Consider the following 14,631-nt stretch of genomic DNA (forward strand, 5'->3'; position numbering starts at 1 on the left):
TCAGTGGAGTTTTGTGAGGAGGAAGGCAGATTGTAGTGCGTACAGGAGTGAATGGAAGGTGAAGAAGTGGAAATCACGTTTTGTTATTCTTTCATGAAGCTTGGCTTGAAAGGGAAAGAGAGAGATTAGGACAGCAGATTGAAAGAATAGTGGTAGCTGAGTAGGACTCAAAAAATGGAGAGATGTTTATGGTCTTTAAGACAGTGCTTGAGAAGTAAGTGCTCAATAAATATTTGTAGAGTGAATGAATAAATATAGGCTAACAGTCAAAAGAAGAAGAGATTGAAAATACATCATGAAGGGAACTTCCCTGGCGGTCCAGTGGTTAAGACTTCACCTTCCAATGCAGGGGCTGCGGATTCGATCCCTGGTTGGGGAGTTAAGATCCCACATGCCTTGGGGCCAAATAATCAAAGTATAAAACAGAAGCAATGTTGTAACAAGTTCAATAAAGACTTAAAAAAAATGGCAAAAGAAAATCTTATAAAAAGAAAAAATACATCATGAAGATGGGATAAGTGATCCTGAGCACAATGGAGGAATTAGCCTTGCAGAGAAGAAAGTCACTCCTTCCTCGCAAATTAGGAGACAAGATTAGGATGGAAATATGTACAGATAAATGTGTGGAAAGGCAGCTGAACTTGATGGAGTTATTTTATGGCTGAGAGCCTCAGTTTTCCCTGGGCAGAGATGGAGGCAGAGAAGGGGACTGGGAGCTCAGCAGGGCTGGGCATAGGTCGGGGGGTGGGTAGGTTGAGGCCTGGAATAGCAGCTGAGGAGACTGCAAGGGGTAGCTCCCTGAGGACTTGTACTAAGACATCGAGCAGAGTGAGCTCACAGATGAGACTGGACACCAGGAATCCATAGAGGAGCTGATGACATTCCGTTGTTCCAAGATCTTCTGAACCTACTTAGATCATGTAGCACTTTAATTATTGAGGAAATGAATCTTTAATAGCATTTACACCATTAAAATGTCGTGATCTGACGTCAAAATCATAAACCCTACTGTTGATGTGAACTTTAGAATAGGATTGCATTGTATCCCTGGGGTAACTTGTTCTGTTGATCTAGATTTGGGTCAATTAATGACACGAATATACTTTGACTGATTAATTTTTCAGAGTTTTTTTTTTTTTTTGTGCTCTAACCAAAATTATTAGCCCAGGTAATTGACTTTTGGCTTCTTGAATAATTAATTTTAATACCAATTTTATCGACTGGTAGGGGGTAGGAAGATGGATGGTACTGGTGCAGGCTTGAGTGGGCTGAAGGATGCATCATCGGATCCCGGCTGGGAAGAGATGGATGTGAAGCTGGAAGTTGGGTGATGATGGAGGAAGAGTAAGAAAGAATCACAAGCGTGGAGATCACTCAGGGTTGGAAAGCGGGTATAATGGGGGCAAAGATAGGGGATCAAGAACGTTAGGAAGGCTGCCAAAGGGAAGAAATCCAGGACCGTGGGCTTGCAAGGTGATGAGTTGGGACAGCCAAGTATTCCCATTACTTTTTTTTTTTTTTTTTTTTTGCGGTATGCGGGCCTCTCACCGCTGTGGCCTCTCCCGTTGCGGAGCATAGGCTCCGGACGCACAGGCTCAGTGGCCATGGCTCACGGGCCCAGCCGCTCCGCGGCATGTGGGATCTTCCTGGACCAGGGCACGAACCCGTGTCCCCTGCATCGGCAGGCGGACTCTCAACCACTGCGCCACCAGGGAAGCCCCCATTACTTTTAAGTAATATGTAATACTGACCTCATAGTAGTCACAATCACTCCAGAATGATTATTCACTTATCAGAAAGGGAGAGGTTATTCACACACAGGTGTACGAATATAGTTGCCTGACTGACTGTATCTCCTCATGGGCTACATTTGCTCAGTTTGTGAACCTTCGGGTGTAGATGGTCGACAGGCTCTGACAGGGTCACATCGGTCCTCTCAGGCACCTGATCGCGCTCCTTCATCCCCTGGCTGACAGTGGCCACCTGACCGCTTTGCTCTGCTTCTTCTCCTGAGTTTTTATCATACAGGACTCAGCTTGACTCGGAAGTTCCTGGGGAGGAGATCTTCCAAAAAAGAAGCACTGGCTTCTTACCGCAGACTTCCCTCCTGGGTAGCCAGATAATGACCGTAATGAAGACAGAGAGATACCTGAAGAAGATCCACTTCCTCTATCTCAACGTGGCTCCCAGCCGCTACTTTCGGTGACAGCGCATATGCCTAGACCCCTGTCCTACTCCTCCCGCCCCCAGACTTCCTCCCATGCTGCCTTCCCCCTCCTCCTCCCCTCCAGACCCGTTCCTCTCCTATCTTTCTCCTCTCCCCTCTCATTTCTCCTCTGTCTCCTGGTTTCCCTCTGTCTTCCCTTCTCCTCAGCCTCCTCTCCACTCTTCACCTCCTCGCGCTCCCCTTTGCTCTCATAGCTTTTTGTCTGAGTCATTCTTTTCTACTTTTTTCTCTGTCTTCTTTGTTCTGTCCTAGAGTGATAGAAACATTTGGTCATCGCCTCAGAAGGGAATTTAATGGTGATCTCTTCTAACTCCAATGCAAGGATCCTGGTGTTCGTTTAAATCTTTACACTCTCAGGGAAGCTTTGTGTTTTGCAAGGCATCCTGTTCCTTAGACTACTTTCTTTTAACTTCTACATTTTCGTCCTAATTTTATCTCTGTACGATAAAAACAAGTCTCAATCCACATGACTTGAGAGGCATTCATTCACTTTCTTCCATTAGATCCAAATCTTAGTATTTTTGTTTTTGTTTTTGTTTTTTTTTTTTGGCGGTACGTGGGCCTCTCACTGTTGTGGCCTCTCCCGTTGAGGAGCACAGGCTCCGGACGCGCAGGCCCAGCGGCCATGGCTCCCAGGCCTAGCCGCTCCACGGCATGTGGGATCTTCCCAGAACGGGGCACGAACCCATGTCCCCTGCATCAGCAGGCGGACTCTCAACCACTGCGCCACCAGGGAAGCCCCAAATCTTAGTATTTTTAAATGCTTTATTCAAGTCTCTTCTCTTCCCAGAAATAACAATAACAGTTACCATTAATCAAGCTTTTCCATATACATGTGTCATTTAATCCCCACCTACCAGATAGGTGCCATTATTATTTCCATATATGAGATGAATAGACTGATGCATAGAGAGGTTAAGTAACTGGTCCAAGACCACATAGTAAGTGATGGAAAAAGGACTTGAACCTAGGACTGTCTTAACTCAAAAGTCCGTACTGTTAAGCAGTATCTGATACCCACTCCCAGGGAGCCTTATTTCCTGCATACACTGACCTCTTTCTTCTGAACTTAGGTGGCACTAGTGAGCTGTACCATCCACTGATTAACTGATCAGTTCATTTAACGAAAGTTCACTGAGAGCATTGGGCCAGTTATTAAGCAATTGTCTCTTGGCTCTAGTTCTGCTCTTCTTTCCCTGCTTTGTAATACTGGGGCTGGGACTGCAAACTTCATTTTTCCTTTTTCAGCTAGCTTCCTGTTAGGTTTGATTAATAGGAGGTGCTAGAAGGAGACCGGACAGCAGGATAAGAGAAGTGACTTTATCCTTCCTTTACGTGCTCTTCATGACTTTCACTCTGGCAGCAGCTGGCAGTTTCTGAATCAGCCTCCTCTGATCCTGAGAGGGACCAACGCCAGCTGGGTAGCATCTTCCCATCAGAGTTCTGAGTCACCGCTCTGCAAGGCACCCCCCACACACAAACTCCTTATATACTAGTAACAGCCAGGCAGCATCTCCTTCTTAGAGAAACCTCTTCCTTTTGTTCCTCTAGTTCTAAGGCTGGCATCCATTTCCTGCAGTTATTGTCTCTGCGCTTAGTATTCCCTTTTTGCTTTTTAGGTGTCCTATGACACTTTTTCTAAAACACATTTTCTCTGTTAAATTCACTTTGTTGAAATTCCTAATGCAATTTCTGTTTTCCTGACTGGACTCTGATATAGTACCTGATATTATGAGTGGTCCCAGGAAACAATCCTCAAATATGGGATTTTGATATTATTTTGGTAATGTCCTTGGCCTTGGACAGTACCGGCCTCCTTCTTAATGGGAAATAGTATACTAGTAATCCATGACCTATAGTGGCATGACAATTAATTAGTCACTGTGGTTGAAAGTGATAACCTACCTACTGACACCTAGTGGCTGCTACACTTGACTGTCCAGCGGTAGTGATGGTAATGGTAGCGATGTTGGATGAGATGCCTGTTGACCATGGTGGAGAGCCTACAGAAAGAAAATTACAAGCTTAGGGCTTTCAACTATCAGCTCAGTCATAGTCAGAGAAGCAGCACAATCAAGGACAATTAGGCAGAGAGAGAGAGACGAAACCATGAGCAAGCGAACTAAAAAGGCAGTGAATAATCACAGGGCCAACATCTGTCAAAGAAGGGACCCAATGAAGTGAGTTTCGCACTTGGTTCTGCTTTTCCCCAGAGATTCCAGTAGAGGCAATGGTGTGTCAGTTTTACTATATGCTCCTGAAGGATGGAGAAGAGGAGATGAGCTTTCAACAGACTCAGAAACAGCAGACGTTGCAGCTGGGGGCCCACACCAAGGAGGGAGGTGTTTTCTGGTTCAACCTATGTTATAACCAGGGTCCCAACTGGAAGCCCAGGGGATTTAATTTGTGGCTTATCTGATGATTTTCATATTTTATCCAGATACTTTGCCCAGTTTTTCTAGTTGTTCTCAAGTGGGAGTGCTGGTCCAAATTTCAAGTGCACCATCGGAAAAAGTGGAAACTGGCATTTTTTGTTTCACTTTATTTATTTGCCATATAACAGGTTTTCTTTCAAAGTATTTGCATTTATCAAAATTTTCTTGGTACTTCCCTGGTGGTGCAGTGGTTAAGAATCCTCCTGCCAATGCAGGGGACGTGTTCTATACGTGGTCTGGGAATATCCCACATGCCACGGAGCAACTAAGCCCGTGCACCACAACTACTGAGCCTGCGCTCTAGAGCCTGCAAGGCACAACTACTGAGCCCTCATGCCACAACTACTGAAGCCTGCGCACCTACAGCCCGTGCTCCGCAGCAAGAGAAGCCACCGCAATGAGAAGCCCATGCACCACAACGAAGAGTAGCCTCCACTCACTACAACTAGAGAAAGCCCGTGTGCAGCAACAAAGACCCAACGCAGCCAAAAATAAATAAATAAAATAAATAAATTTATTAAAAATATTTTTTTCTTTTATTTGTCCTAGATTTTTTTTTTTTTTTTTTTTTTTTTGTCGTACCACGTGGCTTGTGGGATCTCAGTTCCCTGACCAGGGATTGAACCTGGGCTACAGCAGTGAAAGCCCGGAATCCTAACCACTAGGCCACCAGGGAACTCCCTGTCCAAGAATTTGATTTATACTTAGGGGAGAACATATTCCTTCACTTCCTTAGAGTCTTTGCTTAGCTATCCCTGACTCCTGGCCCTGTGCAGGAAGAGTAGCCTCCATTAAGAAGGCCACAGGGGAAGGAGGCTTGGGAAGTCAGGCTTCAGTTAGGGTAGGTAGCTATCCTATGGGATGCCAAATGACCCAGTGGTTAAGAGAGGGGGCTTGAGTCAGGTAGATTTGTTTTTTGGGTTTTTTTGTGTGATACGCAGGACTCTCACTGTTGTGGCCTCTCCCGTTGCGGAGCACAGGCTCCGGACGCGCAGGCTCAGCAGCCATGGCTCACGGGCCCAGCCGCTCCGCGGCATGTGGGATCTTCCCAGACTGGGGCACAAACCCGTGTCCCCTGCATCGGCAGGCGGACTCTCAACCACTGCACCACCAGGGAAGCCCCAGGTAGATTTGGTTTTTAAATCCTGTATTCTTTCCTTAACTGCCTTGTGCAAAGTTATGACCTCTTTTTGTTCAGTTTTCTCATCTGTAATTTGGGGATAATAGTACTTGAGAAGATCTAGTCACTTTGTCAGAAATGAAATAAAGTTTTTATATGACTTGACTTAGTGAGTTTATTCTGGTATCCATGTAAATGCTCTTGAGTTGTTTGCTATGTATTCTAGAGAGAGAGAGAGAAGGGCTGTTTCGTCTTTTAGGCATTATATGCATGGGACCTGGGACACACTGCCTTTAAAGGGCTTAAAAATATATTTAGTGCTGAAAAATATTACTGGTTCCAAGTTATGAAAAAAAAACTGCAAGATAAAAATTAATAAATGCTTGGGACTTCCCTGGTGGTCCAGTGGTACCAATGCAGGGAACGCAGCTCCGACCTCTGGTTAGGGAACTAAGATCCCACATGCCACGGGGCAACTATGCCCACATGCCACAACTAGAGAGCCCATGCACCACAATGAGGAGCCCTCGCGCCACAGCGGAGGATCCCGCATGCCACAATGAAGATCCCGCGTGCCACAACTAAGACCCGACGCAGCCAAAAAAAAAAAAAAAAAAAAATATATATATATATATATATATATATATTTTTTTTTTTTTTTTTTTTTGCGGTACGCGGGCCTCTCACTGTTGTGGCCTCTCCTGTTGTGAAGCACAGGCTCCGGATGCGCAGGCTCAGTGGCCATGGCTCATGGGCCCAGCCGCTCCGCAGCATGTGGGATCCTCCCAGACTGGAGCATGAACCCGTGTCCCCTGCACTGGCAGGTGGACTCTCAACCACTGCGCCACCAGGGAAGCCCCCAAAATAAATATTTTTAAAAATTAATAATTGCTTTATTAAATGTGCCCAAACATAGCATTATGGCAACTAGTTTTCTGCAACTAGGTACAACTATTATATAGTTACATATAAATTGTATTTAATGTGGGATGTAGGTGCATTTTCTTGAAATAAGACAACTTAGTAGGATTTTAAGATGGCTCTGGAGGTACTTGTCTGGTTCACTAGGTGGCAGTTTTCCTCTTTACTGGCCTGTGTCTAGTCTTCTAGTTACTCTTGCTTTTCCCCATTCTCAGTTACTCCAAACAGCATTCCCTGATTATCTCTTCATGTTACTTCAGCATCTAGGGATATACATATTTTATCATTTCTAAGACGCACATTTTTTTTCACATTTCAACATCTCTGAAATTGTGATGCATCTTACAAATTGGTGGCATATCATATTGGCGGCATTTTTTAATTTTAGCATTTCATAAGAAAATGTTGCAACTAGGGACTTCCCTGGTGGGCCAGTGGGTGGGACTCCTCGCTCCCAATGCAGGGGGCGTGGGTTCAATCCCTGGTTGGGGAACTAGATCCCGCATGCATGCTGCAACTAGGACCTGGCATGGCCTAAATAAATAAATAAATAAATAAATAAATAAATAAATTTTTAAATGCTGCGAGCTTACAGTTGATGGCATCTTAGATTTGATGGGATGTTAGCTCTCTGGGTCTGGAAATAGGAACTTCTTGGGACTGGCTAGGGGTCTTTTTCTTTCTTCCCACCTATTTTTGGCTTCTGTTTCTTCTTAATATTCCATCTTTCTGGTTTGAAGATCATTCTGCTCTCTTTCCCCTCTTCCCACTTTCTTCCGCCTTCTTTCCTGCCTCCTTATTTCCCCCTTCCTCTCCTTCTTTTATCCCTCCCTGGAGTCTGCACAAGTTTGCAAGGCTCCCACTGATCTGTGCCCTTTCTTAAAGACCTTACAGCCTGATGGTGATACCACCCAACAAGGTGAACTCTGAGCACTACATCTTCTCTCCCTTTGGGGTCCTGCACATACATCCCGTGGAGGGCAGTGAGGCAATGACGCTGGGTACCTGGCACCACCGCTCTGTCCTCTGGCAACAGCTCCAATTCATTCCGTTCTTCAAGTATTGCCTCTTACGCAAGGCCTTGGCCTGGTAGGTGATGACGGGTATGGGATTTGGGAAGAAGTGTCACAAAGAGCAACAGCCACTGTCACTGCCCTCTGATCTGTAGCTGGAAGAAGGGTGTGAAGTTGCAGAGGCTGAACCGGCACCGGACTTTCCTAGAGAAGCATCTGCTCTTTGCCGTGCCCCACTTTGGAGTTGGGCTACTCCATATTAGCAGGTGAGGTCTTCAAAACACAACTTCAATGAACTTTAAAAAATTATTTTACGAAAAGTAACAACATGTTCATTGTAGAAGATTTGGAAAATACAAAAAAAAAGCACAAAGGCAAAAAATCTTCAGTCTCACTATCTACAAATAACCATGACAAACATTTTGTTGCATATCCTTGTAGTCTTTTTTTCCAGCACATATACCAATGTGATCATACTTTACATATTGTTAAGTAACCAGTTTTTTTTCTCTGAATAATATATTCTGAACATAGCTCTATGTATTAATTAATTTCTACATCAACTTGCCCCAGATCATACAATTATTAAATATCAAATTTGAGGATGATAAATGCAGGTGTTTGAAACTCTGCTCTTACTATGGTAGTACTTGGATTCTTTTTTTTTTTTTTAAGAAAAGCTTAGTTACTCCTATTTTCAGTACTTTCTTGCTTTCTCTGCACAACTCTTCAACCACTCCAGTTATGTTCTGTGATAGGAGTTGCACGCTCAGATGCCTACAGGTCCCAAGGAGGAGCTATGGAAGAAATGCAGTGGGTTCGATTCAAGACTTTAGGGCGTGTGGGACTGCAGTCAGTTTGCAGATTGCACCTAAAGAGGACAGTCACTACTCAGTTCCAACTGACTGTTGCCATGGGGAATATGGGTCCAGTGTGTCAGCCACATTATTTTTTCAGGATGACCTGGGAATCCACATTTTGTTGTCAAATCTCTTAATTTTACCTGGTTAGTGAAAATTTTTATTAAAACACTGTGCTGGCCAACTCTTAGTGGTACATATAAAAACCTTTTCAGTCTGAATTCGGCCCATGGGCTACCAGTTTGCAACCTCTGCTCTAGGTATCCTCCAGTCTAGCTTAATCATCATGGCATAATTGGGCTGCACAGATCTGAATTTAAGTCCTGAACACTAGCAAGGGACTTTACTCTTTGGGCCCCAGTTTCCTGATCTGAAAACAAGAGAGGAAGATTTCTGCTACTCACAGCTGTAGTGAGAATTAAATGAGATTGTGAATATAAAGTACCATGTTCAGTGCCCCAATAGGTACTGAATAAATTATACCCATTATGATCAGCCTCTGCTTATTAGGGGGGTCCTTCATTTATTCAAGGATATTTAGAGATGTAGATTTTTCAGGGTTGTTGTTTGGGGAATGAATAACAGAAGTGGGTTTCATCAGGGATGACTTCCCCATAGGGAAGTTGGAGGTTCCTCACCTTTGATTCTAAAACCTACCTGTCCTATATACACTACCAAATGTAAAATAGATAGCTAGTGGGAAGCAGCCACATGGCACAGGGAGATCAGCTCAGTGCTCTGTGACCACCTAGAGGGGTGGGATAGGGAGGGTGGGAGGGAGACGCAGGAGGGAGGAGATATGGGGATATATGTATACATATAGCTGATTCACTTTGTTGTACAGCAGAAACTAACACAACATTGTAAAGCAATTATACTCCAATAAAGATGTTTTTAAAAATAGTAAAAAATAAATAAAGAAAGAAAAAATAAAACCTACCTGTCCATCTAGAGTGTTAGGGCCCTTGGCTTCCCCTATTCCATGGAAGAAGCCTCTGCAGTCTCTCCTTCTAAGTCACACCTTGGGATCTCTTTGACCCTCTTTCCTGGCAGAAAGGTAACTCAGTGTAAACATTTGCAATAGATAACTAATAAGAACCTGCTGCATAAAAAATAAATAAAATTAAATTTAAAAATTAAAAAAAAAATTAAATACATAAAACAGAAAAAAACAAAAAACATTTGCACACACCCCAAGCCTTTCCCAAAGAGTTCCCCAGCCAGCAACTTCCTGGGCTTAAACTCTTCCAAAGAACCCTCAAGAGGAGGCTGTCACTGTTGGTCACTGGGAATATTATAATCTCTCTAAACCTTTGCTCATTCTGAGGTGAGCTGAGCTAGGAAGAAGTGAAAGGTGTCCAAGGTAAGAGGGCAGAGTCGCTGGCTCTGAGCAGTTTAGTTCTTGATTCCTGGCTTCTGCAGGAGCTGCGCTCTGTGTCCTGGCTCCCCCATGAAGCAGATCAGTGCTACGAGTTGCTGGACCTGCGGCGGGCTCTAGCCAAGGAAAACCACAACGCTCTGCGGCTGCTCCATCGCTGCCTGCGTCTCTGCACATCCATCCTTCATCTGGTAAGAGGCTCCGATTTTTTTTTTTTTTTTTTTTTTCGGTACACGGGCCTCTCACTGTTGTGGCCTCTCCCGTTGCGGAGCACAGGCACCGATGCGCAGGCTCAGTGGCCATGGCTCATAGGCCCAGCCGCTCTGCAGCATGTGGGATCTTCCCGGACCGGGGCACGAACCCGTGTCCCCTGCATCGGCAGGCGGACTCTCAACCACTGCGCCACCAGAGAAGCCCGAGGCTCCGCTTTATTGTGAGCTTTTTCTCCAAGCTGAACTCGCCAGTGTTTCAGCCTTCTCTTGGCTTAAGCTTCCCTGTGTGTTCTGGACTCTGCAGTTGGCTCGGAGCCATTGTCCTGTCCAGCAACATCAGTCTCTGCTCTAGGTGGATGGATTAATAACAGGTAGGCAGAGACTTGGACTCAACCTTTTCCTAAGGCCTTGAGCAGAGAGGAGAAGGAACATAACAACGTCTGTTTTTTCCAGTTGTTCGTGCCAGGAGCATTAGAGAATTTGAGAGTTGGAATCCTGATCTTTCGTGCTGCTAGGCTCATCTCTGAGCATATCTTGAACCTTTGACAGGCCACTGTGGCTGATAGAAGCATCCAGTCATGAAGTCCTTCCTTCGGGTGCCTACTTTGTATCTGTGGTACATGCCACCTAAGTACAGTTTATTGAAATTTTTGCATATGTATACACCCATGTAACTACCAGCAGGTCAAGATATAGAACATTTATAGCACCTCAGCAAGCTCCCTGATACCTCTCTCATCAGTGCCTCCACAAAGGTAACCACTACTCTGACCTCTGTCACCATAGATTAATTTTGTCCGATTTGGAATTTCACATAAATGGAATCAGACAGCATGCGCTCTTTTTCGTCTGGCTTTTCTTCACTCCACATTATGTTAGTGAGATTTATCCATAACATTGCAGGTAGTAGTGGTTCACTCTTTTGTATTGCTATGTAGTGTTTTACTATAAAAATGTACCACAATTTATTTGTTAATTCTCCTGTTGATGGACACTTATCTTGGTTCCAGTTTTTTACTATTGTGAATAATTGTTATGAACATTTTTGTATGTCTTTTGATGGACATAAACACTCATTTCTTTGAGATATATATTCTAGGAGTGGAATTGCTGGAATAGGGTTTATGTATGTTTTACAGTGCCAAACAGTTTTCTAGAGTAGTTGTACCAGTTTACATTCCCATCCGACTTATAGTTGTCCTGTGATCTCATCAGCACTTGGGAGTGTAAAGGTTTTTAATCTTAGCCAAATTGGTGAGTGTACAGTGGTATTTCATTGTGGTTTTAATTTGTGTTTCTGTGATCACCAGTGATGTTGAGCATCCTTTCATATTTTTATTGACCATTTTGGTACCCTCTTCTCTGAAGTGTCAAACTTTTGCTCATTTTTGATTGGGTTGTCTGGGGTTTTTTCCTACTACTTTGTAGGAGGTTTATTTTATTTTATTTTATTTTATTGCGGTACACGGGCCTCTCACTGCTGTGGCCTCTCCCGTTGCGGAGCACAGGCTCCGGACGCGCAGGCTCAGCAGCCATGGCTCACGGGCCCAGCCGCTCCACGGCATGTGGGATCTTCCCGGACGGGGGCACGAACCCGTGTCCCCCGCATCAGCAGGTGGAGTCTCAACCACTGCGCCACCAGGGAAGCCTGAGGGTAGGGATTTTTATCTGTTTCATTCACTAATATGTCTCTATTGCTTACTATAGTGTATGCCATATAGTAGGTGCTCTGTGAATATTTGTTGACTGAATGAATGCCAAGTTGAGTTTGTATCTATATCTTTCTTCTAAGCAGAATAAAACCTTAGCACTCTTCTAACTTCCTTTTTCTCCTCTCTTCCTCTCCCCACCCTCTATGCTTCTCATTACGCTTTTATTAATATCTCCTGGAATTTTAGTTCTAGATTGTTATGAACATTCTTGTTTTATAGCTACTCATTTAGAATTAACAATGTGTTTCACAAATTGTTTTTTGCTCATCCGAGCTTCTTGTAGACCACTTTATCCTCTTGTATTCATTTTCCTCTGTCAGAAATATACTGTTATTTTTTTTCCAGAGAGAATCTGTGGATGGTGAATTTTTAGTCTTTGTATATCTAAAAATGTCTTTATTCATCCTCAAACTTTAGTGATACTGTCGCTAGATACAGTATCCTAGGTTTTAAAAATTTCCTTAGAACTCTTAAAGATATTGCCCCTAATGATGAGGCTTTAAAAACATATACTGATAAGATGTTATGGAAAAACCTAAACAAACTTTTTGGCCAGCCCAATAATTATTGTTGTTGCTGTTTTTATGGTTTTATCCTAGTTGTCACTCAGTAAGCCCTTTCAATGTGAGGTGGTGCATTCTTTTTACAAACATTTACTGTGGAACTGGCCATGCCAGGCACTGTGTTAAACAGTAGAGACATGAAATAAGGTGTGACGGAGGCCTCCTTGGAGAATTTACAGTGTAGTGGATGAGTCACATGAGTAGGTAATGGTGCACTGGACTAAGGGCTATGACGTGGGAAGCACTGGGTATTGAGGGTATTGCTAGAGCACAGAAGAGGACACCTCCCCAAGTCCAAGGCATGTCCGTATATGACATGCCTAGCTTAGGTCTCAACTGCCTTGTGTCTGGATCTCAGAAGACTGGGATCTGAGCTCAGAGTTAGCAGAATACAATCCACAGACAACTCGTAGTTCTAATCACAAGCTTTGTTGAGCATCAGAAAGAATAGGAGAGCAGCAAGACAGAAGGTCCATCTGGCCAAATATGTCTTTCTGGTGTCTCCCCTCTGTTCCTCAACAGGACAGGCCCAGAGGTGGCAACTCTCAGCAGCCTTTATAGGCTGAGGAACTTCCCAGTTGTGAGAAGAACCCACAAAGAGGTCCCCAGGCTTTTAACCCTATTCCCTGTCCCCCACTAGAAAGTCTATGTCAGTAGCCAGAGACAGCTTCTACTCTCACAGAAGGCAGTGCTGTGCTGGTCAGCAGGCCACATCACGCAGGCCTGGTGATCGGACTCCATATCCATCCTGGAATAATCGCTGAGCCTTACTTAGCCAGTCTCTCTTTTTCTTTGTCTAATCTATGCATTGTGAATCTCTCTATCTACACATGCACAAATTTTCTATTTGAGTTCCATCCTGGGGGCTTTTAGCAGACAGGCCTGGCCTATCAAAATAACTCACTGTAGCCTCTCAATATATGTTCTCCATTTCACATCTTCTCTGGTCACTTAAAGATTTCCAGGGCCAATCTCTACTAAAAAGCAGCCATTCATGTGTATATCTAGGTTTTAGGCTCCATGACCTGACAGCTTTGCAACAGGCCAGTGGGTGGCCAGTTTGGTCTCCATCCCCCGTTCTCCAGTGAATTTTCCACTCTCTATTCTGACAGATTCATGAGGATACATACCACATGCAACAGGGCCTGCAGGAGCAAGTGAAAAACTGCAAGAGGATCAGGACAGGCCAGGGCTCCCTATACCTTCAGAGGGTGCAGTGCCAACAGCTGGAGCAGAAGCTGAAGCAGGCAGAAGCCTGGTTGCTGCAGATGGGACAACTGGCCCGCCTGGTAGACTACATGATTTGCCAGAACCTCGTGTCCATCATAGAGGACGAGATAACCTCTTTTGTGGCCAACATCTTGCAAGTGAGGTGGTGGGTGGCATGTGTGGAGGTTGGCGGGCAGTCAGGGGCCAGCTGGTAGGGAGCGGATACTGACATCTAGCCCCACAACCTCTCCTGACCCTCCTTTACAGGCCCCAAGGCAGAAACCCTTTCTCTCAGCGCAGCTGGTCTTTGACAGTTGTGGCCAGCTGTCTCATGAGCCCTGTATTGAAAATATGATCCAGCTTATAACTGGGGGCCTAAGGTCTACGAAGGTCTCTGCCCTGAAGGTATTCTGGATTGGACAGGGGGCTGGCTGTAGGAATTCCCAGTTCCTATCCTCTGTATAATCAGAAGTTCTCAGCCTGGTGTGAACCCTCATTGTTTGCTATTTCTGCCCCTTCTCTGTACCTTGGCATGAAGGTAATGCAGTGTACAGACCCGAAGACCTTCTGGGATTCCCTGTATTTTGAAGGTATTTAAGGAGCCCTAGGCAGTGGGGAGGAAGGGTGGAAGGAGGGAGAAGGGCACGTGCAGTGTCCTAATGGCCAGAGAGTCGAGCACTGGGCATGGATGGAGCAGCTCTAAGCTGGGTCTGCACATGTGTTGGGGGGTAGGAGAGTGGAGGCATGTTTTTGCTCACTCGTGCATGTGCCTGTGTGTATGTGTGTGCACGCACCTGAGTGTAGTGAGAGGTGTACGAAAGAGTGTGAATACATTGTCCTCTGATTTGTCCTAACTCCATGAGGTTTTTCTCTAATGTCATAATGGCATTTCATTTACAGTTGGATTTGATTGCTAAGTTAATTTGTACTTGTTTGAAGAACTCTGCCTGTTCAATATTTGCTTTATTTCATGCAGCTCTT

General features: G+C 44.6%; 1 protein-coding gene across 1 annotated transcript in view; it reads left to right on the forward strand.

Annotated features, from left to right (window-relative positions):
• The window catches only part of DNHD1 (dynein heavy chain domain 1), a gene marked incomplete at both ends in the record, with an annotated part of 66,105 nt that overhangs the window by 7,906 nt on the left and 43,568 nt on the right, over positions 1–14,631 (forward strand). Inside the window, 7 exon segments of the mRNA XM_082629373.1 lie at positions 2,029–2,202; positions 7,589–7,792; positions 7,872–7,982; positions 9,971–10,145; positions 13,554–13,808; positions 13,918–14,055; positions 14,189–14,240. Of these exon segments, the coding sequence (XP_082485499.1) occupies positions 2,029–2,202; positions 7,589–7,792; positions 7,872–7,982; positions 9,971–10,145; positions 13,554–13,808; positions 13,918–14,055; positions 14,189–14,240 (1,109 nt within the window).

Source organism: Mesoplodon mirus (genome assembly GCF_964341445.2).
Source record: "Mesoplodon mirus genome assembly, chromosome: 7".
NCBI classification, from domain to species: Eukaryota; Metazoa; Chordata; class Mammalia; order Artiodactyla; family Ziphiidae; genus Mesoplodon; species Mesoplodon mirus.